The sequence below is a fragment of the Micromesistius poutassou genome (genome assembly GCF_964030765.1).
Source record: "Micromesistius poutassou genome assembly, chromosome: 9".
Taxonomy (NCBI): Eukaryota; Metazoa; Chordata; class Actinopteri; order Gadiformes; family Gadidae; genus Micromesistius; species Micromesistius poutassou.
The window spans coordinates 2,228,151-2,252,186 of NC_140279.1; the positions used below are offsets into that span (position 1 = coordinate 2,228,151).

The 24,036-nt window shown below is 46.1% G+C and overlaps 1 protein-coding gene across 1 annotated transcript in view; it reads left to right on the forward strand.

The window, feature by feature from the left end:
• The window catches only part of cacna1ea (calcium channel, voltage-dependent, R type, alpha 1E subunit a), a gene marked incomplete at its 3' end in the record, with an annotated part of 76,630 nt that overhangs the window by 14,580 nt on the left and 38,014 nt on the right, over positions 1-24,036 (forward strand). Inside the window, exons 2-4 of the mRNA XM_084473513.1 lie at positions 5,537-5,812; positions 12,686-12,791; positions 13,451-13,590. Of these exons, the coding sequence (XP_084329639.1) occupies positions 5,537-5,812; positions 12,686-12,791; positions 13,451-13,590 (522 nt within the window). The remainder of the gene's footprint in view (positions 1-5,536; positions 5,813-12,685; positions 12,792-13,450; positions 13,591-24,036) is intronic.

Below are 24,036 nucleotides of genomic sequence, written 5' to 3' on the forward strand. Positions count from 1 at the left end.
TGACAACCGGGTTGGGGGCTGTGCGCATTGAGCTTGATGATGACCCTCGACTATATTAGAACCCCTGTAGCCATCGACGACAATGTATTTCATGTTTACATCCCTTCACTGGAAGCCTAATGAGAGCATAGGTCCATCTTGTCGCTATGGAAACTACTCATAAGCTCTCCAGAAAAAAATCCAGATGAGTTGGACCATAAAAATGGGCCACAAAATGGAAACCCGTCAGCGATGTTGGTGTGGCGATGAGGGGAAGGCTCTCTATGGTGTTTGTGTCACGCCCTGGCAAGCTTTGAACCACCTGGAAGAGCCGGAATCATCACTCCACTACCCAGAATCCTCCTGGGATCAGTGCTTGTTTAACATGGTTATTTCATCTTTTAATATAGGTTAATTTAGTAGATCCACTATTTTTGGTGGAAAACATCATTTTAATTAATTAAATTACAATAACAATATAATATGTTACACTGCAGCCATATCTCACATGTGTTCCCTTTTCCGATGCTTTCCAGCGAGCACAGGGATGACAATGTGTGGACATGTGGACCTAGAAAATGCACACATTCTAATCCATTTTCACACACATTTTCCGGTGTTGACTTTTCGTAAAGCGGAAGGTTTACGAGAAAGTGTTTATCAGGCTCTTAATGGTTCTTAATCCTAATTGGTGTTACACGCAAGTTTATTAGTACAGCCCTTTATTACAATTACTGTGATACACAGTGGGTCACAGCGGTTAATAAATGGCTAATACACAGCTATGATGAAGGCCAATATTTGACACACCAACCATCACCTCAGCACCTCAAAAGAGCAAAGCACAAAATAATATTTTCCTTGAGAAATTCAACAGAATTAAGCGAAGGTGAAAGGCAAGGGAAATATATAATTAAACATGTTTGGTATGCTGCTGGAATAATGATGCCCAAAGTGAACATGAGTTTCAATTAGCATGCCATGTAGCTCCATGCTGAGCAGTGGTATAGCTTGAAGCTAACTGAACAAAAAGCAGGTGCTGAGGAGATTTGGGCGGGAATAAGGAGGAGAAGTAGGAAAGACAACAGAAATGGAAGAAGAGGACCAAGACCCCCCCCCCCCCCCCCCTCCACAAACACCATTCTTCCTCTTCTTAAGTCCTCCTCAAACTGACCCATCTTTTGCCTCATTATTTGTTTGCCCTTTTCATTTTTTCGTATGATTTGACACTCCCAAAAAGCACTCTCCCTCCCAAAAGCTCACTCCCTCCCAATCGCTCTCCTGATCCCTCCCCCCATGCTCTCTCCCTATTCTTGCTCTTCCTCTCTCTCTCTCTCTCTCTCTCTCTCTCTCTCTCTCTCTCTCTCTCTCTCTCTCTCTCTCTCTCTCTCTCTCTCTCTCTCTAACCACTGGAGGAGCCACGGTGGAGGAACTATTCTGGTCTGTAACTCAGTGCGCTAGTTGACATGCATGGTGGTATTTATAGCATGCCGTCTGTCACACGCCACGAGGGTATCTGTGAGCACAGTGCGGATGATGCTGCTGCATGCCATACATCAGTACACTCGCACTGTAATATACCAAAAAACGACTGCCAACGCATTTTCTTTCTCTTCTTTTTTTCATTGTCACTCACCGCTGTTAAGTTCAGATCGGGATGTTTTAAGTGGGCCTTGCCATAATGGCACCGGCGATTAAAAGAGGATGAAGGCGGTGAATATATTTTGAAAAGGGGTGGATTTGGGTTGTAGAATCATCGTGAATGAAGACAGAGATAATAGGCTGATAATATCAGCTCATTACCCTGCTGAAATTATCTCACCACAATAATTAGTTTTTTGATCTGTGATGGAAGGAAATTGCCTGGAAAAGAACCTCTTGTTTTTTTAATTAGGATTATTAAATATAAATGGTCAGACTGAGAGCCATCAATTGGGAAGTTGGGTTAACGGCCTCGAGTCTAAGCTCGCTTTGCTCCAACTGCTCTGTTTACGCCTTCTGTCCTTGAATATAAGTATTTGTTCACACCTCGACGTTGTGCTGCTCATTAGCGGATCAGGGATTAGTGACTTATCTCTGAAAGCTAAGGGCCCATTGCGCTGTTCTAATTACTCCTTCATGTCCAGAGGTAGGCCTACCATTCGAGTCAGGGTTTAAGGAAACAAGATTGCGAGGAATGTTTTTCTTATTGAATCCATAATTGAAAAGAGAAAAACGTTCATTACCCTACTGTATTCTTTTTATAAACCGATTTTTCTAAATAGATCCATGATCGTAAAATGTGGTGAAATCAATTAAACGAGTTAATCGTTATATATTCTTTCTCATTTAGATCCACTAAGTTCATCTCTGTTCGCGGCGGGTGGATCTTCATATATCTTTAACGACGGCGTTGACTAGTCTGTTTCTAATTGGATCATTCCGCGCGGCACTGCGATAGCGGTACCGTTCAATAGATTTCAATAGAGGAGGTGGAATGACTGCCGCGGGCCCCTGCTTCTGTCACAGAGCGCTCGCTCATCAACTGACTCATGGGTCGAGGAGAGTTAGCTTTTTTGATTACAGCCGAACACGGAACCTGTAATAGCCTATACACGTTGTCCTCTGGCGCATCGAGAGTGATTGCGTGTGTGTGTGTGTGTGTGTGTGTGTGTGTGTGTGTGTGTGTGTGTGTGTGTGTGTGTGTGTGTGTGTGTGTGTGTGTGTGTGTGTGTGTGTGTGTGTGTGTGTGTGTGTGTGCAAATATGTGAGCACGTTTTAATGTATAAAGAAATCACAATCAGGCATTTGAAGTAGGCCTAGGCCTAGGACATTCGCAATCAATGGCTGCCGTCAGTAGGCTACTTATGAGCAACATGCATGACCCCTACCTGTCTTCACACGTCATTTTTTAATTCAGTTAAAAACATATTTTCTACCTTAACCAGGTAGAAACAACATTAAACAACATTAAAATTAAGATATATTTTGCCACGGTGACCTGGTCTTAATATTCACTTTGGATATAACAGCTAAATGACTAAGTAACTAGTAAATCATGCCACCATCTGGACGCATGAGGAGTGAAGGCGTGCTTTTTGTTTTTTTGTCGAAGAAGTAGAAAGTAGGACGTGTTAAATGTTAATTCAGGATCCTGCGCCTCTCCTCGTCTCGCTTCTGATGAGCGACGCAGAGGTTGCAACACGCTCCTCTTCACCACACCTGCCGAGCGCTCACCTTCTCACGCAACCGTTGACGTCATACCGTTGGCCCCCACTGACGCGGTTCACACAGGAAGTGGCGCCTTCAGACATAGTCAAAAATAATATAGAAAATAATACATTTTTCTGTATCTTTTGCCACAGAACTAGAAGTCCACCTGGTCCTCCATAATTTTGACATGACGGATGACAATGTTGTTATCCGTCATGTCAAGCGTCAATATAGAAGGACGGACGAGTCCGTGACTTGTCCGTCCTTCTATTTTTAAGTTAGAATTTTAATGAGCCTGGGGGCGCACGCCATTGATCTGTGACTCCATTATGCTCTAGGCACCATCATTGACGGTTCTAGATCCATCTCTCACTCGCTTGCTCTCCCTCACTCTCTCTCCCACTCTCTCGCTTTCTCTCTCTCACACACTATCCTGCTCTCGTTCTCTCTTCTCCTGCCCCCCACCCCCTCTCTCTCTCTCTCTCTCTCTCTCTCTCTCTCTCTCTCTCTCTCTCTCTCTCTCCCTCTCTCCCTCTCTCTCTATCTCCCTTTCTCTTCTCCCTCTAACTCTCTCGCTCTCTTCCTCTCCATCCCTGTCTCTGCCTCTCTCTATCTTCTTCTCTCTCACTTTCCTTCTCTCGTTCTCTCCACCTGTGAGCAAGTAATGAGCAAAATGTAAATCATGTTGAAAGATGTATTCTTTTGGAAGTAATGAAAAACATGGGCAAAGGGTCAGACATCCAATTATGTTCATCATGGAAGACTTTCCCGTTGAACTTCAGAAGCCATAAGGGCAGCCACCTAATGAGGGCATAATTAATAGCACTGAGCACTAATATGGAAATGAGCAGTAGGTCAACAGCATTGCTTTCTAAATTTTTGGTGTTTCTTGATTCCTTTTATACTGAAACAGAAGAAATTCACCGACATCATTTTCACTGCATATTTCTTAACGTATTATATGAAATATGTAGCCTACATTTTCTCTTCATCGTTTTTTTTTACCACCAAATAGCACACCTTTCGTCTTTCTGGAAACTAACAGAGCGCAGCAGGTGGTCACTCCCTTTGGTTTGACGCGTGACAATATAGAAAGATAAATATAGAACACAACGCGACCAGAGTACAAGTGTTGATTATGGACACTGCCGTTTTGAGACCTCAGGTTCAACACACTCCATGTTCTGTCTTAATGTGATTAATGCCGCAGTTTTCCCTTGTGGGGGATATGTTTGCTCAATCTATACACATATGAATAGCCAGGGGTTGGGGATGGGCTATAGAGGCATTATTTGGTGTGTGTGTGTGTGTGTGTGTGTGTGTGTGTGTGTGTGTGTGTGTGTGTGTGTGTGTGTGTGTGTGTGTGTGTGTGTGTGTGTGTGTGTGTGTGTGTGTGTGTGTGTGTGTGTGTGTGTGCGTGCGTGTGTGTGTGTGTGTGCGCGCTCAGTGGAGCTGCTGGGGTCGCATTAGGGCTTCTGTTGCCTTCTCACTGCTCATTGCGGATAAGCGTTCTGCCGCGACGAGACGTTCCAAATAGTTTCACCCGTGGAAAAGTGATGGAGTTGTTTAAAGGAAATGGATTGCGGAATCGGAACGGGAAAGGGTGTAAAAACCTTCGTTGAAATCGCGAGGAAAAGTTTTGTCATCATGCATTTAAGCGACTAATAGATTTCTATTTTATTTTTTATTTTGGGGGGGGTGGGTGTTGCAAAGAGAAGCAAGGGAGTCGGAAAGTGAACAGGTTTGAGTGAATTTCCTCTCCTGATTTGTAATAACACGGACCTCCTCGGCGTCAGAGGGGTGGTATCTGGGTGCCCACCAGAGTGAAGCACCGCCGGCTGCCGACGCGACCTGTTGCGGGGTCTGGTTTGGTGAGCGCTGCAAAAAGTGCGCGTTGGATTATCAAACAGCGGAGAACGGATCCTATGTGTGTGTGTTTTTTTTTTTGTTTTTTTGCGTTTCATTTAAGAAAACTTTATGATCGTTTGACTCACGGTATTTCCCAGAGTTGATTGACTGTTTACACCCGGAGCGGATTGGGGAACGACGTGTTGCGTTCTGTGTTTTTCACCCTGGGAGCGTTTTGCCCGATGATATCCATGACGTGACACAGCCAACCGAAGGCGTGAAGGTCTTTTAGACTCTCCATTTTTTGTTTTTATTCATTACAACGAACATGGCTTTTCCTACCACATAAATAAGGATGGACTAGGACGATCCCCCCCCCACTCACCGCCGTCAACGCGTGCAAAGTACGCTCCTCCTTTCCCGCGGGAGCTAACCCCTCTGCTTCCCCCCTACCCCCCCCCCCCCCCCCCCCACCCCCCACCCTCGTTTCGTTTTTGTCTCCCTTTGATCGGGGCAGAATGGCCCGGTTCGGGGACGATGTTCCGGGCTTGCTTGGCTCCGCGGACGGCGGCTCCGAGCGCAACCGGAATCGGGATGGAGCGACCGTGTCCACGGGGGGCATCTCGCCCGCCTTCAAGCAGACCAAAGCACAGCGGGCCCGCACCATGGCCCTGTACAACCCCATCCCCGTCCGGCAAAACTGCCTCACCGTCAACCGCTCCCTCTTCATCTTCGGGGAGGACAACGTGGTCAGGAAGTATGCCAAGAAGATCACCGAGTGGCCATATCCTTTGTGCTGCTGGGTTTGGCTGTGAAAGTTGATGTGTTATGTAAACACAGTTTTCTTTCCTTTATTGCGTAACATGTCAGCTGATTCCAGTATGACCATGCTTATTTTGTGTTTGTTTAGTCGTGTGTTGTGTTGCCATATTGACTCAGTGAAGGATAAAGTCAATGTACAGTTTAATCTAAAGTGCAATAGCCAGAAGAATTCAGCACCATGGACAGCACACTGTTGCTGTTGTATTTGAGCTTGAATTTCAAACACCGGCTCGCAATTTCACCGCCTTCCCCCCATCTCTCTCTCTCTCTCTCTCTCTCTCTCTCTCTCTCTCTCTCTCTCTCTCTCTCTCTCTCTCTTTCATTCTCTCTCCCTCTTGCTCTCTCTCCCTCGCTCTCTCACTCACTCACTCACTCACACACACACACACACACACACACACACACGACATACCAACACTTTTCTCCTTGCTTTAACAAACATGTGAGTGTTGTTCTGAGTGAGCTGTCTGAGTGAGCCCTCCTCATCGCGTTGTTGTGTTGTGTTTTGTTGTTGTGTGACTGACGGCCTGATCGGAAACCTTCAAGTGTGTGTGTGTGTGTGTGTGTGAATCCCGCATTGTGCGTCTGTCGGTAATCACAGAAGTCACGACCCAGACATAACGAGATGAGTCAGAGGAGACCAGGATCTCACTCCATTACTGCCATTTAAACGCTTCCACTTAACACATCCCGGGAAGGGCGAAAATAGCAGTCAGTGGCACCACCTTGTCCTCCTCTCTCCCGCCCCGGCTGAATCACTGAATGATGTCATCTCCATGAGTCTCACGGTTCTCAGGACGTTGATCAGGACTCATAGCAAACAAATATGTTTAGGATTAGAGTAGAATAGCGACACCGGCTGACACTATGTGTGGCCCTCCGTGGTCTTGAGATATTGAATACACACACACACACACACACACACATGCACTTTCACATACACACACACACACACAAATGCACACACACACACACACACACACACACACACACACACACACACACATAGACCCATGCGAAGGCGTGCGCACACACACACACACACACACACACACACACACACACACACACACACACACACACACACACACACACACACACACACACACACACACACACACACACGCACACACGCACGCACACACCATTTGTTCATGTATTACTGGATGCTCACTGCCCCTTTCAGACAAATGGCAGATGGAGGAGTTAAGACACTGATGAAAGAATTGTTGATTGAATAATGTTGATTGAATCCCACTGCAGTCCATGATAATAGCTGGGAGTGGAAAGTGGATTAGGTGGATAGCCGTTCCTTCCCAGTGTCATTTGTTGGCGTTAAATCTTTGCTGTCAACAGTGAGCCAGGAAGATCTGTCATGGCCTCCTTAATCAATGTTGGTCTGAACGGGCGTGCTACACACGGGCAGACTGACTATGGGCCAACGTCTAACGAATTGTCTTATTCAACAATGTAAAATTAAATGTCACATAAAAATGACATGCCTAAACTCTTAAACGCCGCATAAGTAATGATGGTCTTTATATATCCCTGGTACCATTATTAGTGTTTAGAATGAAGTCGTCCCATGAGCCAGCCAGGTGGAAAACTTCCTGGGACACTAGTAAAGCCCTGGATTACACACACACACACACACACACACACACACACACACACACACACACAAACAAACTTCTTTGTGCGCCTATGGTGCAGCTCCCCAGGTGTGTGTTTTTTAACCAAGCCATTGTTACCTTTACTACACCTCTATTCAACAGCTGACTGACTCACTGATTGACCTACTCGCTGACTGACAAACTGACTCACCTACTCACTGACTGACACTGTTTTTCTGTGTGAATGTCTGACTTGTCTATCGGTTTTCATAAGAAGACACATATAATGGCCTTACTTGTTACTGTCTTTTCAGATATTTTCAATTCAAATAAGTTAAGGGAGAAATTGCTTTGTGTGAATGTATTTGGGCGTAACCTTATGTAGACTATTATTCATTGCTTTTTATCTTTCCAGAAAGCCAAATATATTACACTAGGTTGCATGTACCGACTATAAAAGCATACACACCTTGGATTAAATGCCTTAGATACAATTATACCGTACTGAAAAGGAATAGAACAAGAACATGGTTAATGTCTTTCAGAGTGAACAAGGAAGAGTTCCAGCATCGTATAGCCCTCATGTTAATGTGTTGCTGTGGAGAGAGAGTCCCATTACTGTAATGTAATGAACTAAACTGTGTCTTATAACCCATTAGCAACCATTGTGTCTTGTGATGGGGGCTTGGTATGACATACACTGTTAAGCTCTTCTAAGGGGTCTTGTTTTGTAGAATTTAACTAATTACACTCAAATAATAGCGCTTTAATCTTACCTACAGCCCCTTTGATGGCCTGTATCAAAAGAATCACAGCAAGTCGCTAAACGACTAAATAGTAAATATACTATAATATCATATAAATAATAGAGAAGAGATAAGAAATTTGTGATGGATTTTTAATGATGACCAGAAGACCTAATATTCCCGTTGCAAAGAAACATTTACATACAGTATGTGCACAGCATGTGCACACACACACACACACACACACACACACACACACACACACACACACACACACACACACCTATTTCCTACATGGCATCTGCCAAAGGTCAGCCCGGTGTTTAGAGTGTGACGTTTGCCGTCTATATCCTGGCTCTCTGCATGTCTTAAGTCTTGCTGTCCTTCATTGATTCCTCCCCAGTTATTCAATGGACAGACACGTACGCCAAATCTCCCATGGTAGCGTAGGGCGTATATGCAGTGTTCACAGGGATATGAGGCTTTTATATGTCATCCATCGTTGTTTTTGCACATCGGCGGGAGGCAGGGTAAGCCCAACACTCGGCCCAAGGTGAGTGCAGCGGACCTGGGGAGGGGTGAGCCAGCAGCTGCCTCTCCTCTCTGATGCCCACTGGGAGAGCTTCCACAGCAGGAAGCTTCCCATTGAGATAGTACACTCCTGAATTATCGATGATCCAATTTAATAGTTTGTTTAAACGCTGCACAACGGTGCGGTGTGTGTGGCTGTCTGTGTGTCTGTGTGTGGCTGTATGTATGGCTACGAAAAGTGTATTTTCCCCCGGTTATTTTGCGCTGTTGTTATTTGAATAGATTTAGATGAATGGATTTATTTAGCCCTGTCAACAAAGTGTCCTCGCCCAGTGGAAGGGCATTGTCAATCCTGTGCACGTCGATGTGTTGCAAGGCTGTTGCATTATTGTTGAAATACAGAATTTGTGGTACCGCATCGAAGAACATGTTTTGGTTTGGAAAAGAATAGCTCTCACAGTGTTTGACATTGACGTATTACTCACTGGAAGCCAAAGCAGGCATTGACGCCCTTTCTGTAATTAGTTCTTAATTCGAATGGTGATTGATCAATGAAGCTGCCATTTTGTGTTGGACTGCACACCGAAATTGAGGGCAGAACCTGTGAGGGGAAACAGAGAGGCGGCTCAAATATCCAGCCTTCAGGGTAGCTGCAAAGTGAAATTAAACCAGAAGTGGCACATAGAGGAACCACTGCCCAATGTAGCGCAACGGTCAATAGTCCAGTATGACTGCTTTGACCCCTCATGTTTTAAGTGGAGTGATGTTTGTCATCATCATGGTGGCCTTGAAGTTTAAAGGTCTTCAAAACAGTTTGTTCAAAATTACAGCCATGCCTTAACCTCTTTTTGGGGTTTTCTACACAAACAGCAGCACACACTGACACACACACACACACACACACACACACACACACACACACACACACACACACACACACACATATACACACACACACACACACACACAAACACACACACACAAACAGATACCAGCTCTACAATCTAATAAGCCAGTCTCAGATGTATGTGATGTGTTCAATTTCAACCCCACTCACCGGCTCTCGAATCTCAAATCTAATCTGTGTGGGTGCGGGTGGGTCTGTCTGTCTGTCTGCGTGCGTGCGTGCGTGCGGATGCATCCCATTTTGACACTCCCATCCCATCTCCAGACTTATTTTTGTGAGAGAGGAGCGTTGTCACGGTGACTCACAGTGTCTCCCTCTTGCGTCACGTCATTCCTCCGGACCCCCTCGGGACCCCGCGTCCACACACTCCCGACGCTTCAGGGCTCTGAGCCTTCTCCGAAACCGCCTGATGGCTGGTGCAGCGTAGCAGTCTGAGTGGGCTCCCTCCTCCACACAGGCTCAGCAGAAAACGGCCACGCAGTTTCCACAGTGACTCCGACAAAACTTATGGCCCCTACAGGGATTGTCGTTCGGTGCATGCCCTCATTCACAGGAAAGAGATGAAGTGTGCACGTGGGTTGTTTTGCGAGGGTTGCTCACACGTTTGTCCACGTGGGTGAATGGATCGGTGCGTGCAATTGTGCGTGGGTATGTGTATGTCTGTGTGTTTGGAGGGCATGTGTATGTGCGTGCGTGTATGTGTGTGCATTCAGGCATGTTTGTGCATGCATGTGCGGTTGTGTGTGTGTCTGTCCGTCCGTGTGCATATGTGGTGTGTGTGTGTGTGTGTGTTAGTGTGTGTGCATATGTGCGTATGCTTTGAACGTGTGTGTGCGGGTCTTTGTGTGTGTGGCCACTAATACATGCACGTGTGTGTGTGTGTGTGTATGTGTGCTTAGGTGAGTGTGTGTGTCTGTGTGTGTGTTTGGGTTGCAACTCATACATGCATTTGTGTGTGTGTGTGTGTGTGTGTGTGTGTCTGAGCCTACCCAGGATCATTGCGCTGCCCATTAACCATCCCGTAGCATTGACTTCTGGCTAGGGACGGAAGCTTGTTGCCGTGGATACCTCGTTCCCCACTCCTATGTTCACTCCTCTGTTTCCTGTTCCTCCTCTACTTTCCTCCTCCTCTCCTTCCTCACGCTCTCTCCCTCCTCTCTCTTAACTCCAACGCTGCTGTTTGTATTGAGTTAATACTGAGAGAATGCAGGGCGTGCGAGAGCCATGGGCTGCAGACGACAAAACAAACCCCACCGACCGTCGAGCCAAACAAGGAGACCAACGTGTTTTATTGTACCGGAGGGACTACTTCATCCTCTTGTCTCCTTCTAATCGTCTCTAAAGAACGCCGCTGCTGTTGTGATTTTGCTTTTGTTAAGAAGCTCTCTCAGAGGCTAGAAGAAGCAAGCCATTTAAGGGACTGCTGAGACAATTTGTGCTTTGGCTCCGCCAAATCACACAAATTGGCTCAGCAGGTTAGAGCGTCCTGGAGTCTCGTGGGAGCCGTGCGTCTTGTGTTGTAATGCTCTGTTTGTTTAGCCTCTCTGTCCCCCCCATCCCCGCCCATCCCCGCCCATCCCTGGGAGACTCCGCTGGCTGCAGATGCAGAAACATCAATCCTGCAGAGGCGGCTCCTGTTTGGGCTTTATTTTATGTATCAAATACTATCCAATCCCCCCCTGCCTTACTCTTTGTCTTTATCTCGTCTACAAGCTATTTTCTCCATCTCCTCTTGTCTCTTCTTAATCCTGTCATTTATTGCTGATCTCTCGCTCTCTCTCTCTCTCTCTCTTTCTCTCTCTCTCTCTCGCTCTCTCTCGCTCTCTCTCTCGCTCTCTCTCTCGCTCTCTCTCTCTCTAGCTCTCTCTCCAACTCCCTCTGCTTTTCAATCTTCTTTTCCAATTCCGCTGCTCATTCCAGCTCCATTACGTTCTGCATCTCCTGCAAATAGACCCCCAGGCTGGATATTAGATCAGGAGCACATTGCTGGCTTACCTATGCCCCGGTGGAGCTCCTCTTGAACTACTAACCAGCAACTCTCTCTGGGGACCACCACACGCAATGCTTATCCTAGTGAGAGGGGCTTTGTTTGTAGGATCAGGTATTCGACCCGTCCACAAATGTGTGTGTGTGTGTGTGTGTGTGTGTGTGTGTGTGTGTGTGTGTGTGTGTGTGTGTGTGTGTGTGTGTGTGTGTGTGTGTGTGTGTGTGTGTGTGTGTGTGTGTGTGTGTGTGTGTGTGTGTGTGTCAAACGTACATGACACATGTGGGCCTGACTGAGAGGAGGTAGCGGTGCCGTCTGGTGGAGACCATTGGCTGCAGGGTGTACACGATGATATCGTAATGCTGTTTGGTAGGAAGGAACTACAGAGCAAGGAGTGATTGTCTAAGTGTCTGTCTGTCTCTATTAACATTAGTGCATAATGAAATTACTGTCCTAGGGGCTTTGTTTTAATATAATTGAAAGACTCTGGCTAGGCTCAGTGTTTGCGAGCAGAGGAAGAGAGAGACGAGAGCAGACTAGAGGGCAGAAGAGGAGTGAACAGGTGTGAGAAGCCAATAATATTGGTAGTGGATTGTGAATCGTCTTTTTTGTTTTACAGATTATGTTTCACAGCTCCAAATCCTAATTTTTTAAGTTGACATATTATACCATCAGTGTGATTAGCCATTTAAAGCTGCTTTGAAAATCTGCCTCTTCTGACATCACAAGTGGGCGTGTCCACCTAGATGTGTGTGCTGGATAGGTCAGTCTACCAGCCTACCCAGTGGACTGTAGCAAATGTTGCTCATCTGTCCGTCATACATCTAGGTGGACACGCCCACTTGTGAGGTCAGAAGAGGCCGATTTTGAAAACAGCTTGTAACGGCAAATCACACTCACACCTGGTGGTACAACAGGTCACCTTTAAATCATTCAAATGTTCATCAGTCATTTAATCAAGCACTCATACGAGAACGCTCCTGAGTGGAGTAGTGGACCTTCATGCACCACATGGACCTTCATGAGGGCTTCATGCACGCTACGCTCCTTGACCCCATTCCACTCCATTTGAATACATGATCCTGGCCACCATCATCGCCAACTGCATCGTCCTGGCCCTGGAGCAGCATCTCCCAGGAGAGGACAAGACACCCATGTCTAAGAGACTGGTAAGATATGCAGGCACACACGCACGCACACACGCACGCACGCACGCACGCACGCACGCACGCACGCACGCAGGTGCACGCACGCTCGCAGGTGCACGCACGCATGCACGCACGCACGCACGCACGCAGGGCCAGCCAGGTGCAAAACCTCCTGGGTGACTAGTAAAGCCCTGCTGCTGTGGAGGAGGACTACACACACACAAACACACACACACACACACACAAGTGTGCACGCATGCAGACACGCACTCACGCACACACACACACACACACACACACACACACACACACACACACACACACACACACACACACACACACACACACACACACACACACACACACACACACACACACGCAGACACCCTGACACACATGCATACATACAGACATGCACACAGAGCGACTCACACACACAAATACATATTACCTAGCCACACCAACAAACACAAACACCAATGGCCAATGGCAACACGTGACACACACAAAAACACAAAAACACACACACACACACACACACACACACACACACAGACACACACACATTGTTTGCAAAAGAAGAACAAATGTTAATGTTGACAGCAAATGTTTAGTGTAAATATGAATTCCATTGTCTTTTTTCCGATCTAATAATAATCCCCATCCTCTTGTTTTAACAGGAAAAGACGGAGCCCTACTTCATCGGGATGTTCTGCCTCGAAGCCGGGATTAAGATCATCGCTCTGGGCTTTGTGTTCCATAAGGGCTCCTACCTGAGGAATGGATGGAACGTCATGGACTTCATCGTGGTCCTCAGTGGGTAAGAGAGCCCCTTTTAACCTCCAAATGAACAGACTGGTTACACTGTGAACACCACAGATAACTGACACTGGCAGATATACCCACGATTGTGTGTGTGTGTGCTTGTGTGAGTGAGAGTGTGTGTGTGTGTGTGTGTGTGTGTGTGTGTACACGTGGGTGTCACACACAGTGTTGTGATTGTAGTCATGCAACATGTTGTTTTCCGTCACTATGTACGTCGGTGTTCTCTATCTATCTCAGCAGCTCAGGCTCAGTGTGAAGTGAGCGCAACGTTGCTTGACCTAGCCAGCCTCCTCCTGGCTTGTCTGGTGATAATCTTGATGATGTGATGAGGTTTCTTTCCATTCTGTCTCATCTGCTCTGAATATTGACTTGATTCATTGCCTCTATGTTTTTAGAAAGATACATTTTGTTGCAATCTAATTTCATAGCTGAGGGATTTGTTCTTCAGCCTGTGAGGTAAGTATAATAGAGGAGGGAGGGAAGAGTGTTTGGCTGGTCCAGTGTTGGCCTGTGCTGCTGGGATGTTATTTTGGTGATCTGACGGCATGGTTTCTTTGGCAAACTGTAGATCCAGAATAACAATCTGAATCGATACCAGTTGAGATGTCACAAGTGGCTCCCATTCTAATAATCCCACACATCTACTTTCCCTCTCTCTCTCTCTCTCTCTCTCTCTCTCTCTCTCTCTCTCTCTCTCTCTCTCTCTCTCTCTCTCTCTCTCTCTCTCTCTTATCTATCAGTCTGTCTATCTGGCCGTCTGTCCGTCCATATGTAGGTCCGCCCGTCTATCTAGATATTGATGTATCTATCTATCCATCCGTTCATCCATCCATCTATCAGTTGGCGATGTATGGTCTATCTATCTATTCTGTCTGTCTCTCTTTCTTAATCAGAGGGTTTGCTGGTTTGGTCCGGTGGCACCTCCCTCTAGAAAGCCCCCTGGACCCTTGTCTCATGCCGGCTTAGTGTTGAAGTGTCTTTGAGTAAGACACCTTGCCCCACCCCCAACCTGCCCCTAATTGAATGTGAGGCTGTGATTGTACAGTGCTTTGAGTGGCTGTTGCTTAGCAGTAGTGATGATGTGCACTGATTTGATGCTGATGTCAATTTATGCAGATGAGCGTTCACAACACAGCTCTAATGGATGGACTTAATTGCCTTAAAATGCCGGGTCAAAGCACCAGGAATCCTGCAGGTTCTCACGTTCACCATTTTGTAGATCTCTTTATAATCCTGGTGTTAAATTGAATGCAATGGGTTAATTTGACCGTGTAGTGTATGGATGTGGTGGTTTCTGTTTTTTAATTATTTTTCCTCAGACTAAGAGTCTCACTTGCCCTGCACTATGTGTGAGTGTGTATTTACACGTACATGAGCTGGTGTGGAAATGCCCAGGGGATCATCAAAGCTGGGTTACTGAGTGCTTCATTGTGGCGGTTCTCTCACAGGTATAAGGAGCTCACTGTCAGAGTGGGAGAGGGGGTGTGTTAATGGTTTTAAAGGAGGGGCTTGATGAAAGAGATTATCCATGAACACACACGCTCACACACATACACATACACACAGGCATGCACATAGCCATGGACATACACTGATAACTACCCCCCTGAACCACACGCAGACACACACACACACACACACGCACACATGCACAAACACAAACACACACACACACACACTCGCGCACACACACGAACACATACACACAGTCACACACACACATGCACACACACACACAGACACACACACACAAACACAAGAACACACACACACAGATTAATTATTAATCTTATCCAAATAGCAAACCAAGCCAGGATGACAGACAGGGTTCTTACTGAAGGCGACGTGGTTCTGTCTGCTATATTATGAGCTCAGTGCTCCGCCTGACCACTGTGTGACAGAAGCCCTCCTCCGCCCGGCAGGAAGGAGCAGGCAGGGGGAGGGGCCTCCTGGCAGGAAGGAGCAGGCAGGGGGAGGGGCCTCCTGGCAGGAAGGAGCAGGCAGGGGGAGGGGCCTCCTGGCAGGAAGCAGCAGGCAGGGGGAGGGGCCTCCTGGCAGGAAGGAGCAGGCAGGGGGAGGGGCCCCACAACCCACGCGCAAAGATGGCAATGAGATACAGCAGCCAGAAAGAGAAGTTGATGAAAGACTATAAGGAGGTGCATGTGTTAATGTGTGTGTTGTGTGTGTTGTGTGTGTTGTGTGTGTTGTGTGTGTTGTGTGTGTGTGTGCGTGTGTGCGTGCGTGTGTGCGTGTGTGTGTGTTTGTCGTCTTAATCACTTACTCATCGACATCACCGGTAGAGCTGGTGATGGCCGTTGGGGGAAATTAGACGATTGTTGGAAACACAGTAAGATACACAGATTTTTAATTGCATTTTAATCTACTGTGTTCTCATCTACCCTAGCCAGAGGGAGAGAGAGAGAGAGAGAGAGCGAGAGAGAGAGAGAGAGGGAACGACAGTGGGGGGTCATGCATAAGATAAAGGAAGTGTGGCGTGCGTGTGCGTGATGTGTGTAAGAGATAGTACACAGCCTTATACTGTCTTTAGAAGAGCATGTATAGGCCGATAAATAATTTAACTATCACCACTTGGGACGTGGATCGAAGTATCTTACCACAAAAAAGACATGTACACACACACACACACAGGCACAAACACACACACAGGACACACAGGCACATAAACAAACACACACAGGCACACAAACACACACACACGCACACACACACGCACACACACACACACACACACACACACACACACACACACACAAGCACACACAATCAGACAAACACAGACACACACACACACACACACACATAGGTGCACACACACACACACACACACACACACACATAGGTGCGCGCACACACACACACACACACACACACACACACACATAGGTGCACACACACACACGCACGCACGCACGCACACACACACACACACACACACACACACACGCACACGCACACAGAGGCACATAGAAAGTCTCCCACGCTGTTGCGCAGCGGCTCAGTGTTGTCGGTGCGGTAGAGGGAAGATGATGAGCTCTTGTAGATGGTGTAATCTTAGAAGTGCTGCCGGGGCTCTCCATCAGCGCTGTAATGAAGCCATCCCTCTGCAGGCAGGAAGAGGCCCAGACCGGCCCCTACATGCACGCAGACACGGGCCTGGACAAGCCCGCGTTGGTTCTGCTGTGCTATAGCTGCTGTGTTTGGACACACGCCGACAAGCTGTGCTCAGGTGATCGCTCTGCGTTCGGTTGGTAATGGAATAAGGGGAGGAAGGTGTTCACGTGTAGAAATATATATATAGTTATTATAGTTATTAGTGATTAAGGAATGACTTGATGATGGGTGATGAATAAATGATGAAGGGCTAGGTGAATGGATGTATGATGGATTGCTGAGGTTTAATAGAGAGGAGAAGTTCCCTATATATTATTATATATATATATATATAATGTTATTTACACATTTAATTAGAACTTCATCGTAAATTGTAAAACATTTCCAAATTTCATGCACCTTCACTTTCGTCTTTTGGGTTCATCACATCACAATGGAGAGACATGACCAAGTTCTTAATTACAGTTCTACTAGGAGTGTTAATTAAAACCCCTGACTCCTGCGATATCGTGTCAACGTGTGTCCTCATGGAAGCGTTAACACAGGTTTAACCACATGAGAAACACCATATGATTACCTCAGCATAGACACAAGACACACTGCACAGAGAGAGGGAGAGAGAGAGAGGGAGAGAGGGAGAGGGAGCGAGAGAGAGGAGGAGAGGGAGAGAGGGAGAGAGAGGGAGAGAGACAGGGGGAGAGAGGGTGAGAATGTGAGTGGGAGGCCAGTGTAAATGAATGGTTTGGCACTGGTTCCTTGCTGCTGCTGCTGCTGCTGATGCTCTTTCTCCTTAAAGGCTGTCATCATGTGCCTGTACCATAGGGATTTAAATGCAAACAAAAGTGTTTGTGTGGGGGGATGTGTCAGAGCACTGCTGATCTCCCCTGGCTGTTTAAATGGACCAGGTGTGGTAAAACACAGCACAAGGGTCCTCTAAGGATACCATTCAATCAGCTTCACCAGGGATGCTTTTATGTAGTCTTTAAAAGTTTGATCGTTAGTTTAAACTGCATATTATTTAAGTAGCCAGTAATTCCTTTTAATTTGCTGCCTTTAATTTGACTTTCTACAAGGTGGGGAACAAGAGAGTATGATGAGTCAGAGACATGTTGGTCAATGGAAAGCAAGCGAAAGATTTAAAGGTTTACATTCTCTGTTCAGTCTGTTTACACACTGTGTGTGGGTGGCATCAAATGTTTCAATAATAAAACAACCACAACATGTTCCCAGGAGATAAATTGAAATGAACGCAACAAAAGTACTTAAGATTGCATTGTAGCCTGCTCCTGGCGCACAGATGGAGTTTGGCCACAGGAGCCGACTCACTGCTTATCCCTAGAAGGCAGCAAAGCAGAGAGCCCAGGGAGTGGGAGAGAGGGGAGAGAGGGGAGAGAGGGGAGAGAGGAGCCGAGAGAGGAAACCATGTAAGGGTGGATATCACTAGGGTCTCTCCAAGCGTAAGGCTACTAATTGGCACGTTTGCAGCACTATTAGCTGGCAGACCCTCCATTAGACTGGCAAGACATGACACTGGGCCACGCCCACCTAGAGACGGTGTCATTGCACTGAGCCAGAAGAGGGGGGGGGGGGGGGGGGTACATTAAGAGAGTCAAGGAGAGGAAATAGGCTCAGGGGAAGGGACATGGTGGTGAGCATAGGAGCATGCATACAGCTCTGTGGTCTCTTGGTGTGTAATGTCTTGTTCTTTTTGCTTACCAAGATCACACTTCATTCCTGAGAAAATGATTCAATTGCATGATATGCATGACAATATATATATATATATATATATATATATATATATTTACAGGCCAAAAAAATATGTAGCCCTCACAGATCTACTGTCAGCCCCGGGCAGACGTCCGGGTTGTCACTCACAGGCTGTCTGTCCATGTTCAGCATGTCAGCACTGGCAGAGTTATTCTCTACGATATCTCTGCACGTTGCCTGCAGGCCCAATAATGACAGAGCTCCTGACACGCACAGTTCTCGCCCCAGTCAAGCATGTCGGGGATGAGTGGAGCATTGACGCATCTGATTCTCCTCTCTCTAGTCCATTGATTTTTTTTCTGCGCGTGTTTTTACTTTTTTATATTTCCCTCTAGTTCTGGAATCTTTTATTCATGGTTCCTCTCCTGTCAATTGATGTGTTCTAGCGTGTTCCTCAAGGACTCCTCTCCAGTTTTAGTTTAGTGTTTCTCCTCATATCGCCTCTACACTCCTCCACTTCTCCTGTTGTCCTTTCTCCTCCTCTCCTCTCCTCCCATCCTCTCTATAATTTCTTCTCCTCCTCCTCCTCCTCTCCTCTCCTCTCCTCCGTCCTCTCTATAATTTATCCTCTCCTCCTCCCCCCTCCTCTCCTCCTCCCCTCTCCTCCTACTTACTGAATGCTGTGGTTGAGGACTGCTACTTATAGTATTGTACAGTACTGCTTACAGTAACCGTCTCAGAGACAGATGTGTGTACACCTGTGTATTGTCCGTCACACTTGCTGAGAACACACCATACCTGAACCATTGAACACTAACTGAACTGTGTGTGAGTGTGGGTGTGGTTGTAAGTGTGTGTGTGTGTGTGTGTGTGTGTGTGTGTGTGTGTGCGTGCAATTTTGTTGAGTGTGTGTGTGTGTGTGTGTGTGTGTGTGGGTGTGCGTGCGTGCGTGCGTGCGTGCGTGTAAGCCAAAAACACCTTCTGTCCACTTGGCAGTTCTACACCTGTTGGAAACGTCTCCCTCACACAATCAGACACAAAGACACAGAAACATAGCAGCACAGAGATCGCCTTAGCTATCGGCTGAGCTATCAGCTCTTAGCTATCAGCTCTTAGCTATTGTGTTGAACCCTCACTCTAAAACAAAAGACACACACACACACATACACACACACACACACACACATATTGTACACACAGACACTTCCTCTCCCATTTTATTTTCCATCTGTTGTCTGATTGATTGATGAGCCTGGACGCAGCGGGGGTGTCCACGTCCCCCGGAGCAGTTACCGTGGCGACTGAGGACCCCGCCCCGGGTCAGGCTGTCACTGGCTCCAGTCCTGCTGCTTCCCGGGTCAATGTCTCCACAGTCAGCCAGGACCGCGAGGGCTCCCTCCACATCCATACTGGATCGGTGGAGAACAGGACATTTTGTGTTCTTTCTATTGCAGCACACACACACACAAACACACATGAACGTATGTGTGTGTGTGTGTGTGTGTGTGTGTGTGTGTGTGTGTGTGTGTGTGTGTGTGTGTGTGTGTGTGTGTGTGTGTGTGTGTGTGTGTGTGTGTGTGTGTGTGTGTGTACATGCCTGAGTGAGCTCCTGTTTAAGTAAACTAGTGCCTGGGAAAGATATGCGGGCAGAAATGAAAAGGCAATTCCAACTTTGAACAAGCCTTTGTATTGTAAATCAAAAAGAAGTGTTGACAATGAATCATAGTTGTTTCAGCAGGGACAGAGCTAGGAACTGTTTAAGGGGTGACATTTGAATCACTTGCCCACAGTCAGTAGTGGGCTGTAAGTAGTAAGTACACTGGTTCATTGGAAATTCTGTAGGAATTTACAGATATGAAATAATGATCCTGGTACTGATTCACTCAGTGGTCAAACCTGCCTCATCTATCCAAGCCAGTCTTCCACTGTTGCCTTCTCTCTCTCTGTCTGTCTCTCTCTGTCTCTCTCTCTCTCTCTCTGTCTCTCTCTGTCTCTCTCTCTCTCTCTCTCTCTCTCTCTCTCGCCCTTGAAGGGGACTTTGATTTAAAGGCGGAATGAACTGTTGAGACTACCGCAGTACTTGATCTAAAGGGCTGGAGATGAAAGCCGTCTTGAAGCGAGAGAAAAACTGAAGTCAATTTGAATTCTATTGTTTGGCGAGCTGAAAGGAAGCTGTGATTCTCCCACTCGCAGTGGGAAATGTAATTAGATGTAGATCATTTATTGCACCCTCACTGAAGAAAGATGAAACCCAAATTGTCAGTTTGTGTTCATGTTATTTTTTAAATTGCTTTTAAAAAGAAAATAAGCCTCTGCCTTTCATTTACATTTAGATCATTTGCACTTGCAAATTAGCATTGGCACTTAAAAGAACTGCGCTAGCACTTGAAATAACATTTAAATTGTTTGTGTTCAGATGTTGTTTTTAATATATTGCATTTGATACCATTAATTAGTTTAACACCACTTGTGTTTAAATGTATCCAGTAACACAAACTATTCCAGATACAACTCTAGACTAATGTGTGTGTATGTTGGGGGAAAATGAGTTCCATACATTAGACCTCTCATCCTCAGAGACCCTACTCTCCAGAGACCCCTCCCAGCCCGGGGGGGGGGTTGAGAAAGCAAGGCTGCACATTACATCATTGCAGGGAAAAATGCAATATCCTCACTGGATGTTAACCTCCATGCGAGGAGGTATTCAATTGTAGCTAAAGAAAATGGCACATTGTATAAGAGATTTGTCCTGATTAAAGGGTAGGACTTATATATATATATGATTGCAACAGGGACAATAGCTTATTGACTGATTCCAGTTGAATGTTGTTGATGGCATCTTTTACACAGGCACTGTGTTGATGTGGCACCTATTAGGTAATTCATTAAGGTGCTTTTATTCCAAAGGGACTTGTGTCAGTGAATAGGGGTGGTTAGGCACCTAGCGTATGGGTACTTATGAACAGGCTGTGGACCTAGGGGATTGAACCTAAGACCTTTTGGCTGGGAACTGAACACTATCCACTACCAGGGCTACACTTAACCCTCACCTTTTGTATTGGTTGTGCGTTGTGCGTATTGTCATCATCCTGTGTACTTTGTATTCTTGTCTTCTCCCTGTCTGTATTTACCATTTCTGTCTTCTTAAAAGTGTTGCATTAAAATGTACAGCAGATTCATACTGTTACAATTAATTTATTAGCTGATGTTGATCTTTTTTCTGTTATTGACTATAGAGTATCAAATATGTAATGTTTTCTTCAGCATTGACAGGTAGAAGTGTTTAAAATTCATTAACAGTGGTTTAGAAAGCTCAAGGGCCGAACCATGAATAAATCATGCTTGATGAAACAGTCGGTTGGCTCATCAGAGTAAACATGCTGAATAATTATAAAGAGGAGTATTGGGATGGGTTATATTTAACCCCCAGACAACATCCATGTCTCTTTGAAATGTAGCACAGAAGGTCAGTACTTCAATCAATATTATATTATATATATATTGATCAATATTGTTATTAATATCATCCTCTGTGTGTGTGTGTGTGAGTGTGCACATGTGTGTGTGTGAGCATGCGTGTGTGTGAGCATGCGCATGTGTGTGTCAGTGTGTGTCTAGGTGGGCATGTGTGTGCCCCTCTGTCCCTCTCTCTGCCCCTCTCTCTTACCATATGGCTGATCCATCATTTATCCAAATGAATTATAGAGCCTAGCCAAAGAACCAAACGTTTAGCCAACAAATAAACCGACATTTTAGCCAACACTTGGACTGCTTTCACAAACACACCGAAAGATTATACTTGCTGTTCCTCTTGCATAAGAGCTTGACTGCTTCATATCGCTTGTGCTTCACACAAACACACAGGCACACACACGCACGCACACACACACACACACACACACACACACACACAGGCACACACACACACACACACACACACACACACACACACACACACACACACACGTGTAATGGAAGGAGAAAAGGTGCAGTGGGAGGAAAGGTTTAACATCAGCTAAAGCAAGCAGAACAGGACAGTGTAGGAGTGCCTTAACACAATCTTAAGTCATTTTACACACGCACTGTCAAATAAACACACACACACACACACACACACACGCACACACACACACACTGAACATCCACTGAATTGCAGGGATATTGAAGAATCTCCCTCTCTGTGGCATTTAACAAAATATAAATAAACAGACTGACTGTTTTGTTTTGAATTTAATGCAAAAAGTGAAACCACGCATAATCACCACAGTACACAGCTAGCCTCATGTTGACGATATCATAGAGTGAAATGGTCACGACATTTCCAGACACCGATTGCAGTAACCCAAACGTGTGTGATACACTACTATTTGTGTTTGTTTACCCGACTTCCGACCGACTCCCATCAAGCTTAGGCCCACGACATGTCAGTGTCTCGCTCGGGGCTGACGCGGGCCAGAAGTCACGGCATTAGTGCCATTGTCCTTAGCGGCTGTCAGGAGCGATCACTCAACCAGCGGAGAGCTGTCATTACCGCGGGGAGACGTCGCCGCGGCTACACCATCCCGTCAGACAGCGGCGCCCAGTAGGGGTGTAACGATACACTAACGTCACGGCTCGGTGCGTACCTCGGTTTTTAAGTCACGGCTCGGTATGTTTTTCGGTACAGTAGTTTTTATTATTTTATTAAACAATTTGATTTTGATTTGATTTATTAAATTGTGTCAAACAAATGCCTTACACAAATGAAAAGACATCAATATAAATACAATTGATGATAAAAACACAATAAAGTCCAGGACTTATTTCCACTGTGGTCCTCAACACAAAACATCAGGACAAGACAAGACACTAACAGAGTGTGTGATAATCAATAAAAACATAATTAAAAAAAATATATATATATATCTATTTTTTTTTTTTCTCAGTATGTACCGAAATTAAACGTGCATCGAACCGTTAGACCCGTACCGAAATATTTCGGTTTGAATGCGCGTATCGTTACACCCCTACCGACCAGAGACACAGATCGAAGGATAAATCGGGGATAAAAACAAGCCTTTTGTTTCCAGCGGGGATCCATGTTTGTGCCAGGGGTTCGATAGCCACCTGGCCACAAAAGATAACTTACTTTTTGTGTTTTGTGTTGGTTACCAATTGTCTCCGAGAGAGATAGAGGTTGGATGTTTAATCTGCTGGCAAACAGTGGATTAAATAAGACAGGAAGGGGAGGGGGCGGGGGAGTCCATTTTTGGTATGGCTGTCACACCTGGTCTCCATAACAACTGGAAGGCAATGGCGAAGGAGAGAGCGAAAAGAGAGAGAGAGCAGAGGGGGGAGGGTTGGGTTTAATCATTGGGAGACACAGGTAGAGATGGATGTTTGTAAGAGAGAGAGAGGTACAGAGAGAGAGAGAGAGAGGTAGAGAGAGAGAGAGAGAGAGAGAGAGAAGGGGGGAGGGGGGTAATCATTAGAAGAGGCAGGTAGAGATGGATGAGAGAGAGAGTGAGAGAGAGGAGGCGGTCGTATGAGATTGGGTGTGACAGAAGGATGAGGAGGAGATGAGAAGAAGAAGGAAAGATAGCGAGAGTAAGGTTAAAAA